General features: G+C 37.3%; 1 protein-coding gene across 3 annotated transcripts in view; it reads left to right on the forward strand.

The window, feature by feature from the left end:
- MRPS9 (mitochondrial ribosomal protein S9) overlaps positions 1 to 21,143 on the forward strand; it is a 115,443-nt gene that overhangs the window by 23,278 nt on the left and 71,022 nt on the right. For all 3 annotated transcript variants that reach the window (XM_081264678.1, XM_081264680.1, XM_081264679.1), the window contains exons 3-4: positions 17,029 to 17,091; positions 17,176 to 17,206. In XM_081264678.1, the coding sequence (XP_081120804.1) occupies positions 17,029 to 17,091; positions 17,176 to 17,206 (94 nt within the window). The remainder of the gene's footprint in view (positions 1 to 17,028; positions 17,092 to 17,175; positions 17,207 to 21,143) is intronic.

Genomic DNA, 21,143 nt, shown 5'->3' on the forward strand with positions numbered 1-21,143 from the left:
TACTCTTTTCTATATTTGGAAGAGATTATAAAGAGTGGATATTAATTATTTTATAAATATTTGGTTCAATTCACTGGTGAAAGCCATCTGGGCCCAGGCTTGTCTTTGTAGGTAATTTTGTTTTTGTTTTTTACTTTTTTACTGTTTGATTTTTAAAATGGCATTGCTGTCTCCTTATGGCCTCTGTGTCCTTGAGTAACATTTTGCACTTCCAGCTGAGTTTGCCACTGAAGTGTTTTTGAACAGCTTTTAACTATCTTTTTGGATTTACATCAGGTGTATTTAGCTTACTGAGAAAAAGAATCAGTCAGTGGTTTTGTAATTCTATCTGAAAGGACAAGCCTTTTCACACTGTACTTATTTAAATGAATTGCGTTGTTTGGAGTGGCAAGTTCATGGCTTGGCTGTTTACTCAGAATATTATTTGGGGATGTTAAAATTATTTTTATAGGGGCTTAGTTTATACAGAGTAGACATGACCTATAACTTAGTTCAATCACCTAGTTACAAGTCTGGGGTTACTTTACTTGTCACATAGGTAAATTAAGTGCCATTGTGTTTAGATTAAATCTTTAGTTATTTCCTATATTTTAGAAACCACCTTTTTCCATACTGCTTATCTAATAGCCAAAATAACAAGGGCCAAAACCACTTATGAAATGTATTTAGGCAAAAATATATAAGATTTAGAACAAATCATTTCATATATTAAAATGTCTTGAATATTTTTCATTAAGGTGTTGACTACCTTACGTTGGTGACTTCATCTAGAGAATCCTTTTAATGCTATATAGAGAAATCTAAAAGGATCCTCCTTTTAGAGAAATCTAAAAAGATCATGTGAGTACATAATCATTCAATCAAGTAGAAACAAATTTTTGATAATATATTTAGTTCTGGTCCTCAAAATATGAAATTGTCCTCCAAAGAAGAGATACTTAACATCACTAGATAAATGTGCATGGTGACAATTATTCTGTATTTTTAAAATTTGGTGAAGATACTTGATATCATTTTGTCATTGTTCAATAAAATTTTCTCATAGTTTTAGATAAGTAGTGAATTAATACAAAAAAATCTGGTGCTCCTTTAGAATATATATCTTTTCTAAAATGAAATTGAGTTTTTTATGAAGAATATTGAATGCAGAAGTTGTAAGTTTGTTATTAAATTTTTTTCTATTTTTTTGGTTTATTTTGCTTTGTTTTGATAAATTTATTGTAGCTGAAGTGATGGTGTTGAAAGCTGCAGTACCTGGGAGTAGATGATTTTATGTCACTAACTAGCTTTGTAATATTGAGCAAGTCACAGCTTTCTGTCACTTGATTTTCTAATCTCTGAAATAATACCTGATTGCCTGCCTCGAAATAAAACCAAGGAGCATGAGATTAATGCAATGTGTTATTGTTTTCATTACTATCAGTATTAATAAGTACAATCTACCATAACTGGAGTCATTCACTGTTTTCTCTAATTGTCTTTGTCACACGAATCCTCCATGCCACCTGAGACTGAATGTTGGGAGAATCATCTGAAATACTGTTGAGCGTATTGATTTATCATGGTTGATTTAAAGGTTAGGTTGATACTATGTCTCACCTCCTTTGGTATCTGGACGCTCATATGGAAGTGAGTGTTCGCCATTTTCGTTGACACTGGGTTGCCATTCTGCTGCACTAGACTTTGCTGCAAGTGATTGATTGGCTGTACTGAGTCTCACTTTTTATATCAGTTAACTTTTTTGGCATTTTATTAATTTTAGCAGATTCCCTTTAGCATCTGAGTAGATATAAAAGTAGACAGTGGCAACCAACTCTTGCCAGAGCATTTTAATTATCTGCCCATTGTGGTTTTTATTTATGTTTCTGGAATTATATTTGTAAAAAGAGCTTGACTGTATATGTAAGCTGAAAGAGAGAAAATATAACTGATGGATCTTATTTAGTATTTCCATGTTAAAAATGCTTAGTTATTTATGATAACTAATTTTTAAACATTTTAAGCTCCCATTGCAATTACTGTTACAGTGCTTTCATATAATGTTTGAGTTTTTTATATATTTTTTTTATTTATTTATGACAGCAGATGCCTTACAATTCTTATTACATATATAGAGCATAATTTTTTATGTCTCTTGTATACATAGTATATTAATGTTTGTTTTTTAATATATAAATTAAAAATAGGTACCATCATTTTTCTCTTATTCAGTATGATCAGGAAATTAGATATTTCACCAAGTGAGTTTTCTAGACAAGAGGAAATTATTTTTAGTTATTATTTGTAATGAGATCTACCACCACATACTGAAAATTTTCTGTGTGTGTGTGTGTGTGTGTGAGAGAGAGAGAGAGAGAGAGAGAGAGAGAGAGATGCTATCAAGGAGCCACGTTTAATCTTTATAAAAATGTTATGAGGTGGGTTTTGTCATTGTTCTTAGTTGTTGAAGACAGCAAGGCTGTATAAGATCTTTCTGTAGCCTAAGAATGTATTCTTTCCACACTTTGAAAGATTAAGTTTTGGGATAATATTTTCCAAAGTAAATTGGTACTCTCTCTAACCTTTTTTTGGTTTGGTGGCTGTAATTTAACTCTATAGTGCCTTCTGAGTTTCCTTTTCAGTGTGGTTGTTAACCCCTGACTGGCTCAGAGTACATGTTTGCCCTGTACTCTCTTCCTGACTCCTGTCAGGATGTCATGTGTCTGTGTGTCTGCCTCTAGCTGCTCTCACCTGCCTGCCAACCTCCTAGCATAACTAAACTTGTTAGATATGTGAATTAAAACTAAGAGTCATTAGCTGTCATTGAGGACCTGTACATCCTTCCTAAGTAAAATCCGTGAATTCATGTCAGCTATTTTAGCTCCTCATTGGACTTTCTCTTTGATTTCTAGGTTTTACAACTTTATTTCAGAGGATTGAGTTTGAATAGAAATCTGGCCTCACCAAATAATTTGTATGTGAATATTATACCCAGTTAATCCTACATGCTAATGTTTTCTTAATTTAATAAAGCATTCTAAAGTGTAGAGTTGTAGATTGGTAAAGCAAAAAGAAATATAGTGGTTACAATTTTGGTACAAAATTAATTCTGTGTGTCACTGTTGTACTTAAAGTTACATCATCTAGAAGACTTATTATTATTAAGGCTACAGAACTGTGTGTTTGCTGAAATGTTTACAGAATTACTTTATAGCAATAAAGTAATAAAGCTATAGTTAATGCTCAATCTTTTTGTTACATTTATGTGAAAAAAATTGTAGTTGGTATGATAGATAATTAAAAGGAAATTAGTCATTGGCAGGAATGGGTGTTCTCTTATTTCAAAATAGTAGTTTTATTTCTGCCTAACTTTTAAAATCATACTGAAAAGAAACAAATTGCTATTGGTCTTACCCACTGAACCTCTCTCAGAAGATGTCAATAGGAAAAACGTCAGTTAGTTTCTAACAACTAGTAGTAAAGATGGTGGCATGCTGAAAGTACTTTAAATGTGTGGTAATCTATTGAAAATAGACAAATTAATGCTATGGTTCTCAATTCCTGTTCTGTAAACCTTTCACAGGTTACTAAACATGGATTGGTGTGTAAAAAATATTTTTGGCTATCACAGTATTCATCATTGTTAAGAGGAATCTGTCAGATGGAACACTGAACTGAATGGATTTTGTTAAGCAGTAGAGAGTGGTTAAAAAGAAGAACCTGTAAAGAGCTAAGTCCATCAGTGCAGAACAGGAAAGACAGAAGCAGTTTTCCTTCTTGATCCCCAGGTAAAAAGATGGTCAGGTGAGGTGCAGCCAGGGCCTATGGAGCTTTGTGGAGATGGGAACACATTGCTGCACTAGAGCAGACAGAGTAACAGTTGACTGACAGTTTGTTTAATGAACCTCTTAATTTTTCATGTGTATAAAAAATTATTTTACTCAGAATCATGCTGTAAACACAGAAAAGTTGAGGGCCACTGATATTTACACTTTCCTTTTTGAGTTAAGCATGTAGTAGTTATAACTCTTAAGTTGGAGACATTTCACTTATATTACATCCTATGAATACAGATCTGCACTTGCATTTAGTAATGACTATTTGGGAATTAAAAGTTAAGTTCTACATTACTATTAAAATTTCAGGGAAAAAGCCAGCAAATTGATATATAACACTGCTGAAGTCTACCAATTACTTTTTAATTGGTATTATAGACCTCATTCTGAAACCAGAATGTTTTATTCTCCTAAGTGTGAATATGCCGTATGAAGTTTCTCTAATTGATTTGCTGTGCCCATTCCATTTGATGTATCATTTTTCACAATATTTCATAATTTGTGCTCACTTCTAATGAACAGAGTCGTTAGGACAGGCATGTCTAAGTACAACTGACAGCTAACATTAGGTGCCAGATGCAGTTTATAAAGCTATGTAGAACTGTAGAGAACAGTTTAAATAAATTAGCACCTGTACATTAGTCTCACTTGCTGGTAATTTATAAGCGAATCAGTAGAGATGACATTTAGGTAAGTCATTGATCAAGTTAACAGCTGCAAACCCACTGCCCAGCTGGGATATCTAATTAATAGAGATTGCATTCCTGACCCAGTGCTTCTCTTGGGTTGAGCCTACAGTCCTTTTTATACTTTGACTTCAGCCTAAGAATATCGTCAAATACTTTGCCTTCATTTTAAAGAACTCTTAAATTATCAGTATTCTGATTAAAACCTAAACAGCAAAAAATAACAGCAGCAACAGAAAGCACAAGCATGTTTACTAGCAAGTTTAGCTTTATTCCATTACTTAGATTAATTTTTAAAGCTTTATATTTAATAGCATCTTTTTAAAAATATTTATTTTTTAGGTGTAGATGAACACAATACCTTTATTTAATTCATTTATTTTTATGTGGTGCTGAGGATCGAACCCAGGGCCCCGCCCGTGCTTCGCGAGCGCTCCACCGCTGAGCCACAAGCCCAGCCCCTTAGCATCTTTTTTAAAATGTTTTTAGTTGTAGGTGGACACAATATCTTAATTTTATTTTTATGTGGTTTTGAAGATCAAACCCAGTTCCCCACTCGTGCTAGGCGAGCATTCTACCACAGAGCCACAACCCCAGCCCATTTTAGATGAAATTTTTAAAACTTATATTTCTTTCTTTTTTGTCAGCAGTGTTTTAAGCATACTTGTCATACTTAACATTAAATATATATTCCATTTTTTTTTAAGAAGAAGAAGAAGGAGGAGGAGAAGGAGAAGAAATTTTTATTTGTTTGAAGAAGAAGGAGGAGGAGGGGGGAAGGGAGGGGGGAGGGGAGCAGAAATTTTTATTTATTTTTGTGGTCAACTGGCCATTGAAATGAAACCATATATATGACACTTTCTCAAAATGAGACATTAATTGAGAAAACCTAAGGGCTTTGCCAAGTAAATTCCATACAAATTTTAAAACTTAGTATAAGAAATGTTAAGCTAGGACTTACTCCAGTTCCTTAGATTTTCTTGGGATATAACTTAAAATTGAAAGATTAAGGAATCAACAGCCTTAAATCATGGAATAGGACAGTGGTTTGGGTATCTTTTCAGGTACTCGGACCTGAGTTTTGATGGTGTTTGAACACCAGTGTGTCTATGAATCCACTCCAAAGTATGGTTCTTATCCTGAGAAAACATTTCTTGAAATACAGTTGTTAAGCCTTTAAACAAAGACTTTTTGGCTAGCAATCTTGTTTCAAAGCTTCTTGAAGAGTCATTTAAATGAGTCTTAACACAAGCACTTTTTTTAAAAAATTTAGTGCTTCCTATTTCTCAGTAACTAATAATTTTTCATGTAGGTTGTTTAGAAGGGAAAGAGCCCTTATTTCAGGTAATTGTGAAATTTCTATTAGTTCTCTCACTGTTGGCAAGTTTGGTCCACAATTTGAAAGTGAAATGCCAGTATTTCTCTAGTTCTAAAATACTTGAGGGACAAGGCCACTTGCTGCTGGTGAGTGCCTACACACAGTGGGAACTCAAGAACATTAACTCTGAACAGAGAGCTTCACATCCACAGAGAATAGTTTCCTCACCACCTTCCTCCTGTGGTTTTCTGATTGGCTAAATTTCACCTATCAAAATATTTAAACTTGGCATTCTTTATCATGCCATTATGGATGCTTCAAGAAAACTGCTCAAAAGGAATGAAGTATTCCAACACTTCTTTGCTTTCATGTTTCTCATTTTCTTTTCTTGTCCTTCTGAACCTTTCCCAACCAAATCTTTGCCGTAAGTTTTTTTTGTGAAATAACCTACTCCCATCCATTTTTGTTACTTGTTCTTTATCATAATTACCTTATTGAATAAGGTGGTGAGTTTGGTGTGGATTTTATAGGTTAATGTTTTTCTGTTGAAGTAAGGAAGTGCATTTCTAGTTACTGTGCATTTGGGGAAGCCTAGAGGACTCATGAACTCAGCCTGTGTAAGATGTTATCTTCAATGAAGTGTTTTCTCAAGTGGAATAAAAACTGTTGAGTTGAAGAATAAGAATGAAATTGTCTACCATCTGCAGGGAGAGCTTGGGGAAGTCCCTGGAGCTGGTGGTTTTTGAGAGAAACTGATTAAAGAAACCAAGACCATCAGTGGAGGTGGAGGTGGAGGTAGAGAGAGAAATTTAAATACTATATTTGGAAGGACTTGAGCAAATACCTTTCTACTAAAATAAACATCAAGCCTAATAGACCAGCTGAGAGGCCAGCAAAACTAACATATAAGGATGTGTGCCACTGAACTGGTTTCCCCTAGCCTGGCTATAATTAGGTCTCTGTCATCCTGGTTAGGAAGGCAAAATCCTAATATTTATTGTAGGGTAAGAAGGTAAATTGAGGGGCTAGGGCTGTGGCTTAGTGATAGAGCACTTGCCTGGCATGTGTGAGGCACTGGTTTCGATTCCCAGCACCATGTATAAATAAATAGATAGATAGATAGATAGATAGATAGACAAATACATAGATAAATAAATAGACAAATAAATAGATAAATAAATAGAATCAATCAACAACTAAAGAAATATTAAAAAGAAAAAAGGCAAATTGAGAGGAAAACTTGTTAACAGTCTAGAACTTTGTGGTTGTCGTTAGCTATGTGCGATTATTTTAATTATAATTTATTATTAAATTGAAATTTTATTCTTTCAATTATACTGGCCGTATATGTGCACAGTAAGCCACATGGGCTACTGGCTATCATTGTACAGCACAGATTAGAAAATACGTTCATCACCAGAGAAAGTTCTGTTGGACTCTGTTGGCTAGAATGTTGCTCCTTCATTTCTTCCCAAATAAGAATTTGTATTTTTGTCTTGTATTATTTAAGAGAAATAGAATACTTGGAAGTATAAGCAATATTGGTCTACTGTTTTGTTTTTATATTATCTTTCATTGAAACAATCCAAAATATCTGAAGAGTAGTTTTGAAAACATTTCACAATACTATAAAAGAGTAAATAGAAACTTTAAAATTGATAAAACTTTAAATAATACTAAAGGCAGTTGACAGTTGGAAATTGGAGCTTCGGAAATAGATTTGGCCTCTATCTGCTTGAGAGAAAGAGACTGAAAGATGGAATTCTGGCGGAACCAGTAATTGTGAGACCAGAGTTCTGTTTAGAAGAGATTAAGAAAGAGTTTTCAGGCAGGTAGGTGGGAAACATGACTGCAAGGGAGAGAGGAGACAGAAACCTCACATGAAGAGACCTGAAAGTAGGTTGTGGAATTTGAAAGAGGCCTTGGTGACCATGAGAAACCAGTTGCTGGACTGGAGTTAGTGTGAGGCTAAATTGAAGTCTGTGGGTAAAGGGGTAGTTCAGGGAGTGGGTGGATGCTCCTAAGAATAGAAATATTAGATGACTTGTTCACATGAACGTTATTTGAGGTCACTGACAAATATGGCAGCCATAGGTGTCGCGACCCCCTTGCCCGCAAGGAAGACGCAACACCGGGAATCTTCTTCCAGTCGTTTATTCAGGTTCTCGAGATCTCTTCCACTCTACTCTCTTCTTCATCTTCCTCTTCTCTCCATCTTCTTCCCCGAATGCTCCTACCAGCCTTAATAAAGCATCTCAAGCCCCAATGCGAAGCTGCCACGTGGAGCTTTCTCATAGGGTGTTAGAAAACCACGCACCAACTCTCCCAATTAAGGAGTTGTTTGTCACAAACCACAGTCGAGCCAGCGCCATCTTGTAATGGCGACCGCAGTCCGCAGAAACGGCTCACTACAGTTCCCCCTTTTGTTTTCTAAAAACAATACAGGCGAGAGTAGAGGTCCTATCCCACTGTGCAGAAGTGGCTGCATAGTATGGCTCAGCCCCAAGGAGGGCCCTTCCCCAGATCTGAGACCATATCAGCCGACGCTTTTCTCGTGGGACGGGGCGTGGACGCGTCTAACCCGCATGCAATAGGACATGCTCTCCTTGAGGTCCACTTCAAGGATCACTCAAGTGCAGTGCCTTGCCTCGCATCCTGTATCGTGACGATGGTGGACGAAGGGGATAGCTGAGGCTGAACTGTGGCTGTATAGAAATATAACGACAAACAAGTTGGTAACACCCTAAAAGAAAGGCACGGGTCTTAAGGCGATAATCTGCGCAAGCCAGACTTGAGGTGAATTGCCGTTACTCATACTAAGCCTTCAACCAGGAACCTTATCAGACCCAAACAGGTCAGGACGTTCCCACATGACCGTTATTGGCTGAATATGAAAACAGACACCACAAATCTTTCAAGGCCTTGTGAGCTCCTTCAAGGTCTTGTGAGCTGGCCTCTTTGACATGCACAAAAATCAGGGCTGGATCCAAGCCCTGGGGGCCGGGGGGAATCCGTGCCAGCAGTTCCCCCCCTTTTGTTTGTTGCACGTCAAAGGGAATCAAGTAGCCCCTGTCTTAGGTCGTTCACTGCCCCTACACTGCTTACCCGTCTTTGGGGAGGCCCCATTCCCCTGTCTTAGGTTGCAGTGCAAGCGTGAAAGTTGCCCGTCTCTAGGTACTACAAGATCAGCTTGTTGTTGCCAAGGCGTTCAGTGGTATCTATTCAGCCAGTCATTATTGGGTCTTTAATTGGTTCCGGTTCAACAAGGCATAGAGTAAAAATAAAGAAGAAAAAGGGGGCAAAAGGAGGAAGGCATGAAGCAGGGATCATTGTAGAAAAATCATCTTCGAATTGGTCGGAGACAAACTTCAGCAAGATCATCCTTGGTCTGCAGGCGTTGATAATGGATCTGTATTGGCTTAGAAGTCAGAATGTTAATTTGGTCTTTAATAAATTGTGTCATTCTCTTACCTAGGCAGGGGCCTACAGCAGCTATAAGGAGGAGACCGAAAAGCGGTCCCATTACAGTGGATATCAAAGGAGTTAACCATGGGGTATTTTTAAACCACTGTTCAAACCATCCTTGTTGTGCTTCAAACTCCTTTTGTCTTTTAGCCAATCTTTCCGTGACCTTTTCCATAGTTTCACGGATTACCCCAGTATGATCTACATAAAAACAACACTGTTCCTTTAAGGCTACACATAGTCCTCCTTCCCTTAGGAATAATAAATCTAGTCCCCTCCTATTTTGTAACACAACTTCTGAGAGGGAGGTGAGGGACTTTTCCAAAGCAGTAATTGACTTGGCCATGGCTGTTAAATCTTATAGCTGGGTAGAGAATAACATTTAGGATCTGCAGTGGTATTAGAGGATAATTTAGACAGTATTGCTACCCCTTCATAATAGGGCGGCCTGGAGGTCAAGCATAGCCAGCAATCTTGGGTCCTGTTAGGACTAGTGGCATTGAGAGCGAAAAAGGCTCCTTGGACCAAATCAAAAAGACGATCTCCAGTTCCAGGGTGTATGGGCCCAGGGGCACAATCAAAGGTTTGATAGCCCACAGTTATTGTTTGACCGCTGGGGGAAGATATTACTGCTGGGGCTATGGGCTGTTTGGGTCCAGATGGGGCCTTTTGATCTCCGAGCACCTGATTGGGTCCTATTAAACTTCCAGTAGGCTGTTCTGTGGTCAATTTAAGCCGAAAAAGCAGGCCAGGATTGTACTGTCCGGGGGTGCAAATACGCAGCCCCCAGAGATATCCTTAAGTCCAATCTGGCTGCTGTTTTCCATTGGAAGTAAACTGAATAGTAATATCTGATTCTCCCTCTATTGTTTGCCAGAAGTGGGTAACATCAGTTTGCCAGACATCATTGGTGTGTAAGCCTCTAGGATTAACACTTAGACTAGGGGAATGAATGAATGGAGCACACACTGGGCATAAGAAAACAATTTGTAGAGTCTGATCACGTGAGCACCCCGTACGGAAGCGTAAGGATTGTGCATTTAGATGGAATTTAGCATGGAGCTAAGGAGTTGATCCGTTTGTAATTGTTCCATGATAGTAGATTGTCTGCCAATATAAGAGGTTGCCTCAATAACTGAGGCTAAATTAGCAACATAGAGACTATCAGTATACACATCAAGTGGGATGGAATTGTATAGTTTAAGGGCCATAATTAGAGCCTCAACTTCTGATATTTGGGCAGACAGTCTAGGAACAGGGTGTCGAATTACTTGAGATTCATCAAAAACAACAGCAAACCCCCCTCTTGCTCCGTCTGTATAAACAGTCTGAGCTCCCGGGATAGATTCCCCTTTAATAATTTTAGGAGAAATAATAGGACATTTTTTAAGGTCTTCTAGAAGTTTATGTCGGGGAGAGTGATTATCAATTTGACCTTTGAAATTACAAGGGAAGAGACACCAAAGATCATGTTCTTGTTGGAAATTTAAAATCATATCCTGGGTATAAGGTTGAATGAGAATGTCAAAAGTCTTTCCAAACAGTGCATCACCCAAATATTTGGCCTTCCAGATCAGATTCATCACCAGTTCATAAAAGGGAGTTATTACCCGAGAGTTAGAAGCAGGTAAATGGACCCAATAGATGGGACCTATTTGTCAAAACACTGTAGTAGGAGTTAATTTTGATGGCAGGATTATAAATGATAGGGGTATAGAATAGTTTATCTGGGTAACCTGCATATCTTGTAGGGCCTTCTCTATCAGTCTTAATGATTGTAGAGCCTCAGGTGTGGGATTCTCTTGTAGGGCCTTCTCTATCAGTCTTAATGATTGTAGAGCCTCAGGTGTGGGATTCTCTTGTAGGGCCTTCTCTATCAGTCTTAATGATTGTAGAGCCTCAGGTGTGGGATTCCTGACTGAGCTGGGGGAAGGGTCTCCTTGGAGGAGATCATACAGAGGCTTAAGTTCCTGGAAAGAGAGGAGTTGGCACTGTTGTCAAAGTTATAAACATACCTCTTAAGAGAGGGGGAAAGGGAGAAACCTTTAGCAACTTGACGTTTCTCCCAAGAATGATCCTGACAAGGCGTAAATGTTGGGGGGAAACCAAGATTAGGGGTACAGTAAGGAGAGGCCTTAAAATGAGTGGCATTATAAAGACTATTAGAAGAAGGAGGCACTGGGATTAGTACTTCGGAGATAATAGCCAAGGTAGTTATGTTTAAAGCAGAGCTATTTACGGGGGTTCCTGAGCCTGATTGTTCCCCTGAGGCTACTTAGCTCAATACAGCACTGAGAATGCTCCCTGAGATCTGACTGGACCGCAATGGGTCCTTCCAGTTAGTCAAATTCTTGGTCTTAAGGCTAATACAATGAGCGTTCCCGAAGCCAAAACAAGAAACTCCTGTGAGATTAACTTGAGATTGATTAAAAATGCTTTCCACCTGAGTTAGTGTGAAGGCGGCATCCACTCCATAAGTGCGCACAGACTCCGCCAGGGTCTTCAATTTATCATCTTATGAGTTTAAACAGTAACTTTGAGAATTCTGAGTAGCTCCGGTAGAAATCTGAAACGCAGCAGTACAGGTTAGTGGCTGGAAGGCGGGACTAGAAGTCCTGTCTGAGTGACTGTGGAAGAACCAATCGGTAGCCCCCAAGAGTGTGGGAGGTGGGACCAGGAAGTCGCTCTTCCGCCAGGCAGCCCATGGTTACCATGGTGATGCAAGCAACACGGAGTCCGTCGCTCACCCTCAGGGCAAAAGTTCCCCAAGATTTCCTAGCCGACCGCACCTTGCCTGATTTTGTTTGCATTTTTCCCCGCCTGGCCAAGCTCTTACTGCGGCAGCAGCCTGCTCTGTTTCTGGACCATCCCCGCACACTCCGGCTTCCGGGCCGGGGCGGGCTCCTGTTCCCTTTTCCCGGCTGCAGTGGGCGTCCCTGGGCATAGATCCCAGGGTCATAATTAATCTGCTGCTGCGGCACCCATGGCACAGCAACAGAAGGAACACAGAAAACGAAAGACACAGACGACAAAAAAAGAACACAGAAAACAAAAGTGAAAGTACACATAGCAGCTGCAATAAAATATGAGGCCTACGGGGTCCCGCTCTCGGGGACGAGGGGTCCACTCAGGGACGAGGGGTCCACTCACGGGACGAGGGGTCCACTCACGGGACGAGGGGTCCGCTCACGGGACGAGGGGTCCACTCACGGGACGAGGGGTCCACTCACGGGACGATTGGTGCACCACTCCTGACGACTGAAAGTTCTGATTTTCCCGGGTCTCGGCACCATTTGTCGCGACCCCCTTGCCCGCAAGGAAGACGCAACACCGGGAATCTTCTTCCAGTCGTTTATTCAGGTTCTCGAGATCTCTTCCACTCTACTCTCTTCTTCATCTTCCTCTTCTCTCCATCTTCTTCCCCGAATGCTCCTACCAGCCTTAATAAAGCATCTCAAGCCCCAATGTGAAGCTGCCACGTGGAGCTTTCTCATAGGGTGTTAGAAAACCACGCACCAACTCTCCCAATTAAGGAGTTGTTTGTCACAAACCACAGTCGAGCCAGCGCCATCTTGTAATGGCGACCGCAGTCCGCAGAAACGGCTCACTACACATAGGTACTGAAAGGAGCAAATGGGAGCATTAGCCCTTTGTAATTGAAGTAAGTAATGCGGAAATTGAAGGCCAGGGCAGCTTGGGGAGAGGATGGCATGGCCAGATGGTATGGGCCTTCAAAGAGGATGGTGCTGGCTGACATGGCAGAGTCATATGTGAGCACAGAGAAGTAACTGAGGGCCCAGGCTTGACAGGTGAGGCTGCTTTTGATCTAGGTCTGCAAAGACAAATGTGACTGTATAAAATGAGAAGGAGAATGATGGTGTGCCCGGTGTCTAGAAAGGAAGAACTGGCTGATTAAAAAGGAATGAGAGTATCACTGAAACAGGTAACTGAGGCCCCTCCTTTGTACCCTCTTGTGTAGCCTGGATATGGTTCTGTCATAAGTCCTATGTATTTTATTATGCCATAATATTGTATGTATTATATTACAGTAAACCCTGTTTTTGAGATTATGTGTATGTCATCTCCAATGGTAGAATGAGGTTGGGAGCCTTATCTTGTTCTAAACTAAACTAGCAGAGCGCCTAGAATTCAGGTGGAGTTAATTTGTTGAATAAAATAATTTCTTTTTTTTTTTTTTAAAGAGAGTGAGAGAGGAGAGAGAGAGAGAATTTTTAATATTTATTTATTCTTTTAGTTCTCGGCGGACACAACATCTTTGTTGGTATGTGGTGCTGAGGATCGAACCCGGGCCGCACGCATGCCAGGCGAGCGCGCTACCGCTTGAGCCACATCCCCAGCCCTGAATAAAATAATTTCTTTAGGAGTTTTTTTTTTTTAATTTTACTACCAAATAGCTGAATGTCCTTGACGTCAGTGAAAAAGTGCATCTGTTATCTAAGAAAATTAGACTGATTCCTTGATGAGAGAAGAGCACATTCCAAAATTAAATTTGGGAAGTTCAAGTTTTGGCTTTGCCATTTATTTCAGTGTGATTTTGGACTAACTTTTAAGCTGCTTTTTCATCTGTAGAACAAAGCTGTGAATACATGACTTTTATTATAAGTCTTAATATGGTGAATAATGTACTTTATGTAAACTAAAAATGCTTGTTTATTAACATTTATCAAAAGCCTGCTTTGTGTTGTGCTTTTATAAACATCTTACTTAATCATTTAGTCCCTATGACAAGCAGATAAATGTTGATCTCCTTATAAACAAAACCACTAGGAGTGGTTGTATTTGAAAACATGGTTATAATAAGACACAATAAAAATTAGATTTTTATTTAATCTTCTATTCTCTTATTTACCACTCTTCTGAATTCTGCAGCGTAGTGAAAGTAAAGATTTGCCTATTATAGTTCATAATACTTGGCCTCAAAATATATCTGAAAGCTGTTCCACTCAATATTCACATTCAAAATTCTTTTTGTTCTTTATACATTTACTATTTATTTCAAAAGGGAATTCATCTTTTTTGCATTTTAACAACTGTGTTAACAGGGAGTTAAGTGGACCCAGAAGGTAACAAAAATTATCTTTTTATTAAAGTCAGGTAGCGCATTACTTTAGAGTTTGCAGAACTGTGGAATTGACAAAGGAGACAAATGGAAGTAATAGGTCAGTTGTGTTAGTATTAGTCCTCGCATACACTGAACAAACAGCAGGTGGCATGTTGGAACTCATCTTTTCTATTTTGTACGTTTTGTTATCTGGTTTACAAACAGCTTGTTTATTTTATTTTCCGTTTCTTCATTCCTTTTACTTTCATCCTTGGTTTTTCATTCTTTTTACTGCATTTGTGGTTGCTTTTTATCTATCTGTCATATATAATGCTTTTCCACAGTATTTGATACAATACCTTGTACTGCAGTGCATAATATAGTGAAGGATTTTAAATTAATAAAGATGTGTTAATTTACTTTTAGCTTTACTGTTTTTTTTTTTTTTTTTTTAAGGCAAAGCCACCTTTCCTGATTCTTTCAGTTGAATTTCAGAATACGTTCAGCAAATTCTTTGTGGTCTTATTTTCATTTTTTTTAAGACAGATTGCTGTAAGTCCTCAATATTGTTTGCACTACATAGTTAACATTCGGATTCTACCAATCAGCTTCCTCATGCCTTTTCTGAGAAATGAGAAATTCAACTATGAGAATGAGAAATGAGAAATTCAACTATGGGATGGAATTCTTAAATTTTCATTAAACTCTAGGATTTTAGTCAGTGGACCACCTAAGTTAATAGTAATTTTCATTTTTCAAGCTGATGCCAGTGACAGTTTGACCCTCATTTGAGAATCAGTTGGCGTGTCTCACTTGTGATTTTGGTGAGTTTACCATCAGTTGTGCTTAGTCTTCTGTGCAGTATGCTATTCTGATCCAAGCCTTGGAATCAGCAGCCTTTTGACCAAGATGCTGACCACCTTACAGCTGCTGTATGAAACTGTGAGAACAAGCTCCAAGACTAGCGATGTGGTCCAGAGGTGCTCTAGGCTGGGTTGCCTTTGGGAAGGTCTTGCACATTTTTTAAAATTTTAACATCTTTCCACCTTTCTATTTTGAAACTTTTCAGTGTCCGGGAAATTTTAATATTTCAGTGACTGCAAACATGTAGATGAGCGTGTTCTCTTCACATGGATTTGTCAGTTAACGTTTTGCTGTATTTCCTTTTTCTGTACATGTAAAATTCTTTTTGAGTAATCCATTGAAAATTTCAGATTTAAACTTAACCTGTAAATGCATCAGCATATATTTATAACCCCTAAAGACTTCATCATCTGATAGTAGCATCACATCTCATGTAATCATGACAATTCTGTGATGTTTTATATAGTATATATTTAAATTTCCCCACTTTACCCCTAAAACATCTTTACAGCCGTCTAGTTGTTTTTATAACCTAGACCTCTTGTTTTGCAAAACTGTTCTGCATTCTGGTCTTCTCATTGCTTCTTCTCATGATCAGACTTAGAATGGACAGAGAGTACTGTTTAGACTGTGTAAGTGGCATCTGCTTCTCTTTGCATCAGCCCAAGGTTTTTGTGGTCTGTTTATCCCCCTGTTGATGATGGTATGAATGATTTCTTGGTTAATTAAGGTGGTGACCACTCAATCGCTTGTAAAAGTACCTTTTTCCCTTTGTATCTAGTAAGTAATCTGTAGGGTGATATTTTGAGTCTTTGTGAATTTTCTATTCCCCAGTAAATTTTCAGCCAGGACTTTAACATCTGATGATCCTTTCCTGAGATGGAAGACTAACTTGAAAGTTTTAAAATGTTGATTTTTCTACTTTTGTCATTCCTTCTACTTTTAGTGTTATTGTTTTATAAAGCAGTTTTCTTTTTCTCCCTGTGTATGTGTGTGCACGCACGCGCGCGCGCATACACACCCGTGCACCCAGACTTAAATGTATAAAAACCTACATATCAAATGTGTTACGAGGCATTGTCCCTTTTTTTTGATTTTTAATGTTCAAATTGTCCCACCTTTGGCCATTGGGAGCCTACTGCAGCTGACTCCTGTGTCCTTTTGAGCACTTTTTTATTTTCTGAACAGGAACGTGTCTCATGCTTATTTTGTACCTTGCCATGGGCCTGCAACCAGCCATTTCTGCAAGATTGAGTTCCTTATGCTGGGAAATTCTATTTGAGGGGTCATGGTGAATGAGACTTAGAGCCTAGTCTTTGCTATTTGCGTGATCGCTGGGATTTGGAATGATTGCCCTTGAGTATATTACGACAGAAGTTATAGAAGAGCGCCTCTAATTTTCCTTTACAAATGAAGGATTTTTGCTCTCATATTCAAGGGGTTAAATTTGAAGCTATTATTTGAAAATTGTCAATAACCAGTATAATAGTTATAATGGGTATATAGTAATTTTTTTAGCCCATTCAAAAAATTATGCAACAAGAATGCAAATGGAACTCTAGTCCAATGATTGGCTTATAGTGAGAAATCAATAGCTATTAGTGGTTTTTTTTGTTGTTGTTGTTGTTTTTTAGTTGTTGATGGACCTTTGATTGATTGATTTATATGTGGTGCTGAGAATCGAACCCAGTACCTCACACGTGCTAGGCAAGTGCTCTACCACTGAGCTACAATTCCAGCCCTCAATAGCTATTATTTATAAGGTCAACTTGTTTTTTTTATAATAGTTGTTAACTAACCTTTGTTTGTTACTTTCAGAGAGCTATTGTCTACCTATTTCCAAGTGGTTTGTTTGAGAAGCGAGCCAGGCCAATAATGAAGGTAGTTATCTTAATTTTTTTTAAAATTTAATTTAATTTTTTATGTTATAGTAATTATCTAATACACTTTTAATTTATTTTCTAGCATCCTGAACAGATTTTTCCAAAGCAAAGAGGTAAGTTTGCTCAAGAACAAAATTATTTCTTTCTTTATTACACTGTTGGGTAATAAAGAATGTTGGGTAATAAAAAATGTCACCAGTTATTCACTTATTGTAGAGTAGCCCTTCTTTGCCTTGGTAGTCATGAAAGAGGGTACAACATATTTTGTAACTGATAATGAATGACTGGGGTTTGCAAATTATTTCTTTTTATCGAATGATATTAAAATTAGACCAGGTTAGAGTTTAAGCCTATACTAATGTCACACTAGTTATTTGTATTTTAATATGCCTTTTTGAGGAAAGTGTGATACATATCTCCTAAAAACTCATTTAACTTTTGTTTATATGAAGCCTTTCTAGTTCTTCTCTTTCTTCTTTCTTTCTTTTTCTTTTTTTTTTCTTTCAGTACTGGGGATAGAACCCAGGGCCTCACGCATGCTAGACAAGAGCACTACCACTGAGCTACATCCCCAACCCCTTTTCTTCATTTTGGAAGCACATTTTCACTAAATATATTTTATCTTTCACAGCACTTTAATGATGTAATTTCATTGCCTTGTCTTGGCATTGTTTCTGATCAGCAGTTAGCCATCATTCCTATCATGTCCCCTCTTTTCTGTGGCTTCTTTTAAGATTTTTCTCTTTTAAATCTGTTTAAACAAAAATCTTTAAAGCACAAGAACCTTTAAGGTTGTCTGGGAATTGAATAGTATATTTACTATCCATTAAAAGTCTCTTATCCAGCACAGACTGGTGGTGCTTGTTAATTTAAAAGTGAGTATTAATGCTACAAATGACTTCTTTAAAAAACATTCAGAATATCAACACGTTTATTCATCAGTCTCTTGATGTATATTCCTGGAAGATTTTTTGAGTATGTATGTGTTCCTCTCTGTTCCTTTTGAATATCTGTGCCACTTATGTACCATCACCATTTTTCAATTTTGATTTCCTTACAATGGAATAAAAGAAAAAAACTTCCTAAGAAATCCCAGTGCAGCATATATCTATATTTCCACAAATTTTTCCTTTAAGCCACATTAAAGTCCAACACAACATTTTTTTTCAACTTGCGGTTGAGTCTTTCTAAAGCATTCAACTAGTTTTCACAGAAGCAGCTACTATATTTTCAGTTTGTACTCATAGTTTGTCTGTTTATGTAATATTTAATTCATGTACAGTAATTATAGAAATAAGTGCAGCTGTAATAAATGGTTTGGGGATAAACACAACTGACTCTTAGTAAGCATGTAACTCGATAGCAGAAATGTGTGGAGGTAACAGAGAAGGGCCTGGGAGCCACCCGCTGAGTGCGCAATTCCAAGGCAGCATTAATCGATATGTTTAGTGTTAATTAAACGGAAGTTGGTAAGAGAGGAGGCATTTCTATAGAAAATTTGTTTTACATTATGTTTCTGCTAAGTCTTACATCTCCAGAACTAGGCTTTCTGTTCTGCTTTACTTCACTCTTTGAAATTGCTTTACTTTCATCCTTTTTACAAATATTCCAAATCTTTTTATAAATATGTTCTGTCTTTCCTATTCAATTTTCAAACATGATTGATTATATATAGTATCAATTTAATAATCTCTTTTGAGGAAATAAATGAAGGCTATAGTAAAAGCATCCACCAATTTTAAAGGTACAGCTCAGTTTTATAATATAACCTTATGCACAAGGCATAGTAATTTACACCCAGTGGCTTTTCCATAAATGTCTGTAAAAGTGATTTCCCCTGCCTTTTTTTTTTTTTTTTTTTTTTTTTTTACTGGCTCCTCAATTTTTCAACCTCTCAGGCTCCCCACCAATGCCTCTTCTTTGTTCTACATACCTCTACTGGTTGTGTCTTTCCTAATACATCTCTCCTCCTGAATTTCCTTTGTTCCTTCAAATTGTATCAGCTTTTCAGTATTAGAAGTTCATTGTTACTGGCAGCTGGAATGTAACAACTGAAACTTCTGTGTATCCTTTCAAGGTACCCATGTGTTATTTTGAAAATACATCAGAGCTGGTAGGATTATTTTGCATTTCAGTTAACTGTATTTAAGCAGTACTTCTTTAGGATTAGCGAGGTAGTTTGATGCTTACCCCCCTACCTCCTTATTTTGTTATACTTTGTAAATATAGGTGAAACTGATTTGTGTGTGTGTGTAGTTTAAAAAAATAACTGAACTTCAGATTTGGATAGATAATAGCACTTACAGTGTACTACCTCTTCCCTTATTAAAAGACAGAAACTTCTGGATAAAGTTAGCATAGAAATTCTGCTTAACAAGTGCTAAGAATATTGGGAAAATGAAGTTGTATAACAGGTTGATGGCAGAACTTAATATTAGACAATATGGTATTCAAAGAGGGTGAGGAGTGGTTTATTGAGACAAGAATGTTAATTTATATTGATAAAAACCTATTATCCATTAAGTAGATTTGACGACCATGAACATTTTTGCACCAAACATTTAACACTGGAATGTTGTAAAGCAAAAGCTGTTAACTAAGGCTATAAAGAATTTGAAAACATAGCATGATTTTATAGCTACAGGTAGAAATACAAAGAATACATTTTCTATGCAGATGCCTATGAAATATTAATAGAATTCTAATGTATTGGGTCATAGGAAACTCTAACAAAATCCAAAAAGTAGAAATCGTATCAGTTAGATTTTTTGACTTAAAAATGAATAAAACTGTATCGCTGTTGGGTTAGACCAAATGAAAATTGAAATTGTAGACTATTTAGGAATACATGACAATGAGAATAGTTCCTGTCCAATCCTATGGGATGTAGACTTTATCATGCAGAGACAAACATATATTATTAGTAATTAAGAGAGACTGGAAATAAATGAACTAAGTATTCAATTCAGGAAGCCAATAAGAGAAAAACTAAATGGGTGAACAAAATGAAGAAATTTAAAAGAAGATTTATAATAAATAAAACCAAATAGTTCTTTGGAAAAATCAATAAAATCAACCAATTACTGGCAAATCTGAACAGGAAAGAAACAAAACAAAAGAGAACAATATTTTTTGTTGTTGCAGTGCTGGGAATTAAACCCAGGGCTTCATGCATCCTAGGCAAATGCTGTACCACTGAGCTATATCTCCAGGCCAGTATTAAAAATTTTAAGTAATAACATTCAGGGGATATTTTTAAAATATAAGATTGTTATAAGTAACTTCTTATAACTTCTAGTTATATGAAAAAATCTTCTAAATAATAGCAATAGCTAGTAGCATTTACTGAAATTTAGAGTAAGCCAGGCATAGTTTGAAGTGCTTGACGTGAATTAACTCAAAGCCTTGACAGCAGTTTTATAAATACATACTATTATTTCCCTACTTTTTAGATGTAGAAATTAAAATACATTAAATGAACTTCCCAAGGACACAAAATCAGGAAGTGGCCTACTTGTAGGTAGGCCCAGGTGGTGGTGACTCCAGGACTCCAGGGTATAAATGTGTGATTACTACCCTCCTCCACTCAGGTGGCCTGGAGAGTAGTATAATTGCTACAGTTGCCTTAATCAGGAAGATGCTGGTGAGACTAAAAGTCAGGAGAAGTCAGAGGTCATCAGAAGTCTAATAAAAGAAGTAGAGGCTCTGAAGGTCTCATTGGAGAGTTCTACCATACCTCAAAGGAGCGGGTAGCTGTTTATTGTGTAAATTATTACAGAGCAGGAAAAAAAGCTTCCAAATTCACTTTAAAGTTCATGTAATTATAAATTTGAACACAAATTATATAAAAAGGAAGCTAGATAAAATACCAGAAAACCAAGTAAAGCATTTTACTAATAGAATATACCAAAATATTTTTTCTTAGGAATAGAAGTATAGTTTAACATTAGGAAATTATTAATGTGATTCTCTGTGTTGAGTCAAAGGAAAAATATTTTCATAGAGGAAAAAAGTCTACTGACAAATTAAACTTGGGTTTTTTTTGTTGTT

This window comes from Spermophilus citellus (assembly GCF_964194105.1).
Source record: "Spermophilus citellus genome assembly, chromosome: 13".
Taxonomy (NCBI): Eukaryota; Metazoa; Chordata; class Mammalia; order Rodentia; family Sciuridae; genus Spermophilus; species Spermophilus citellus.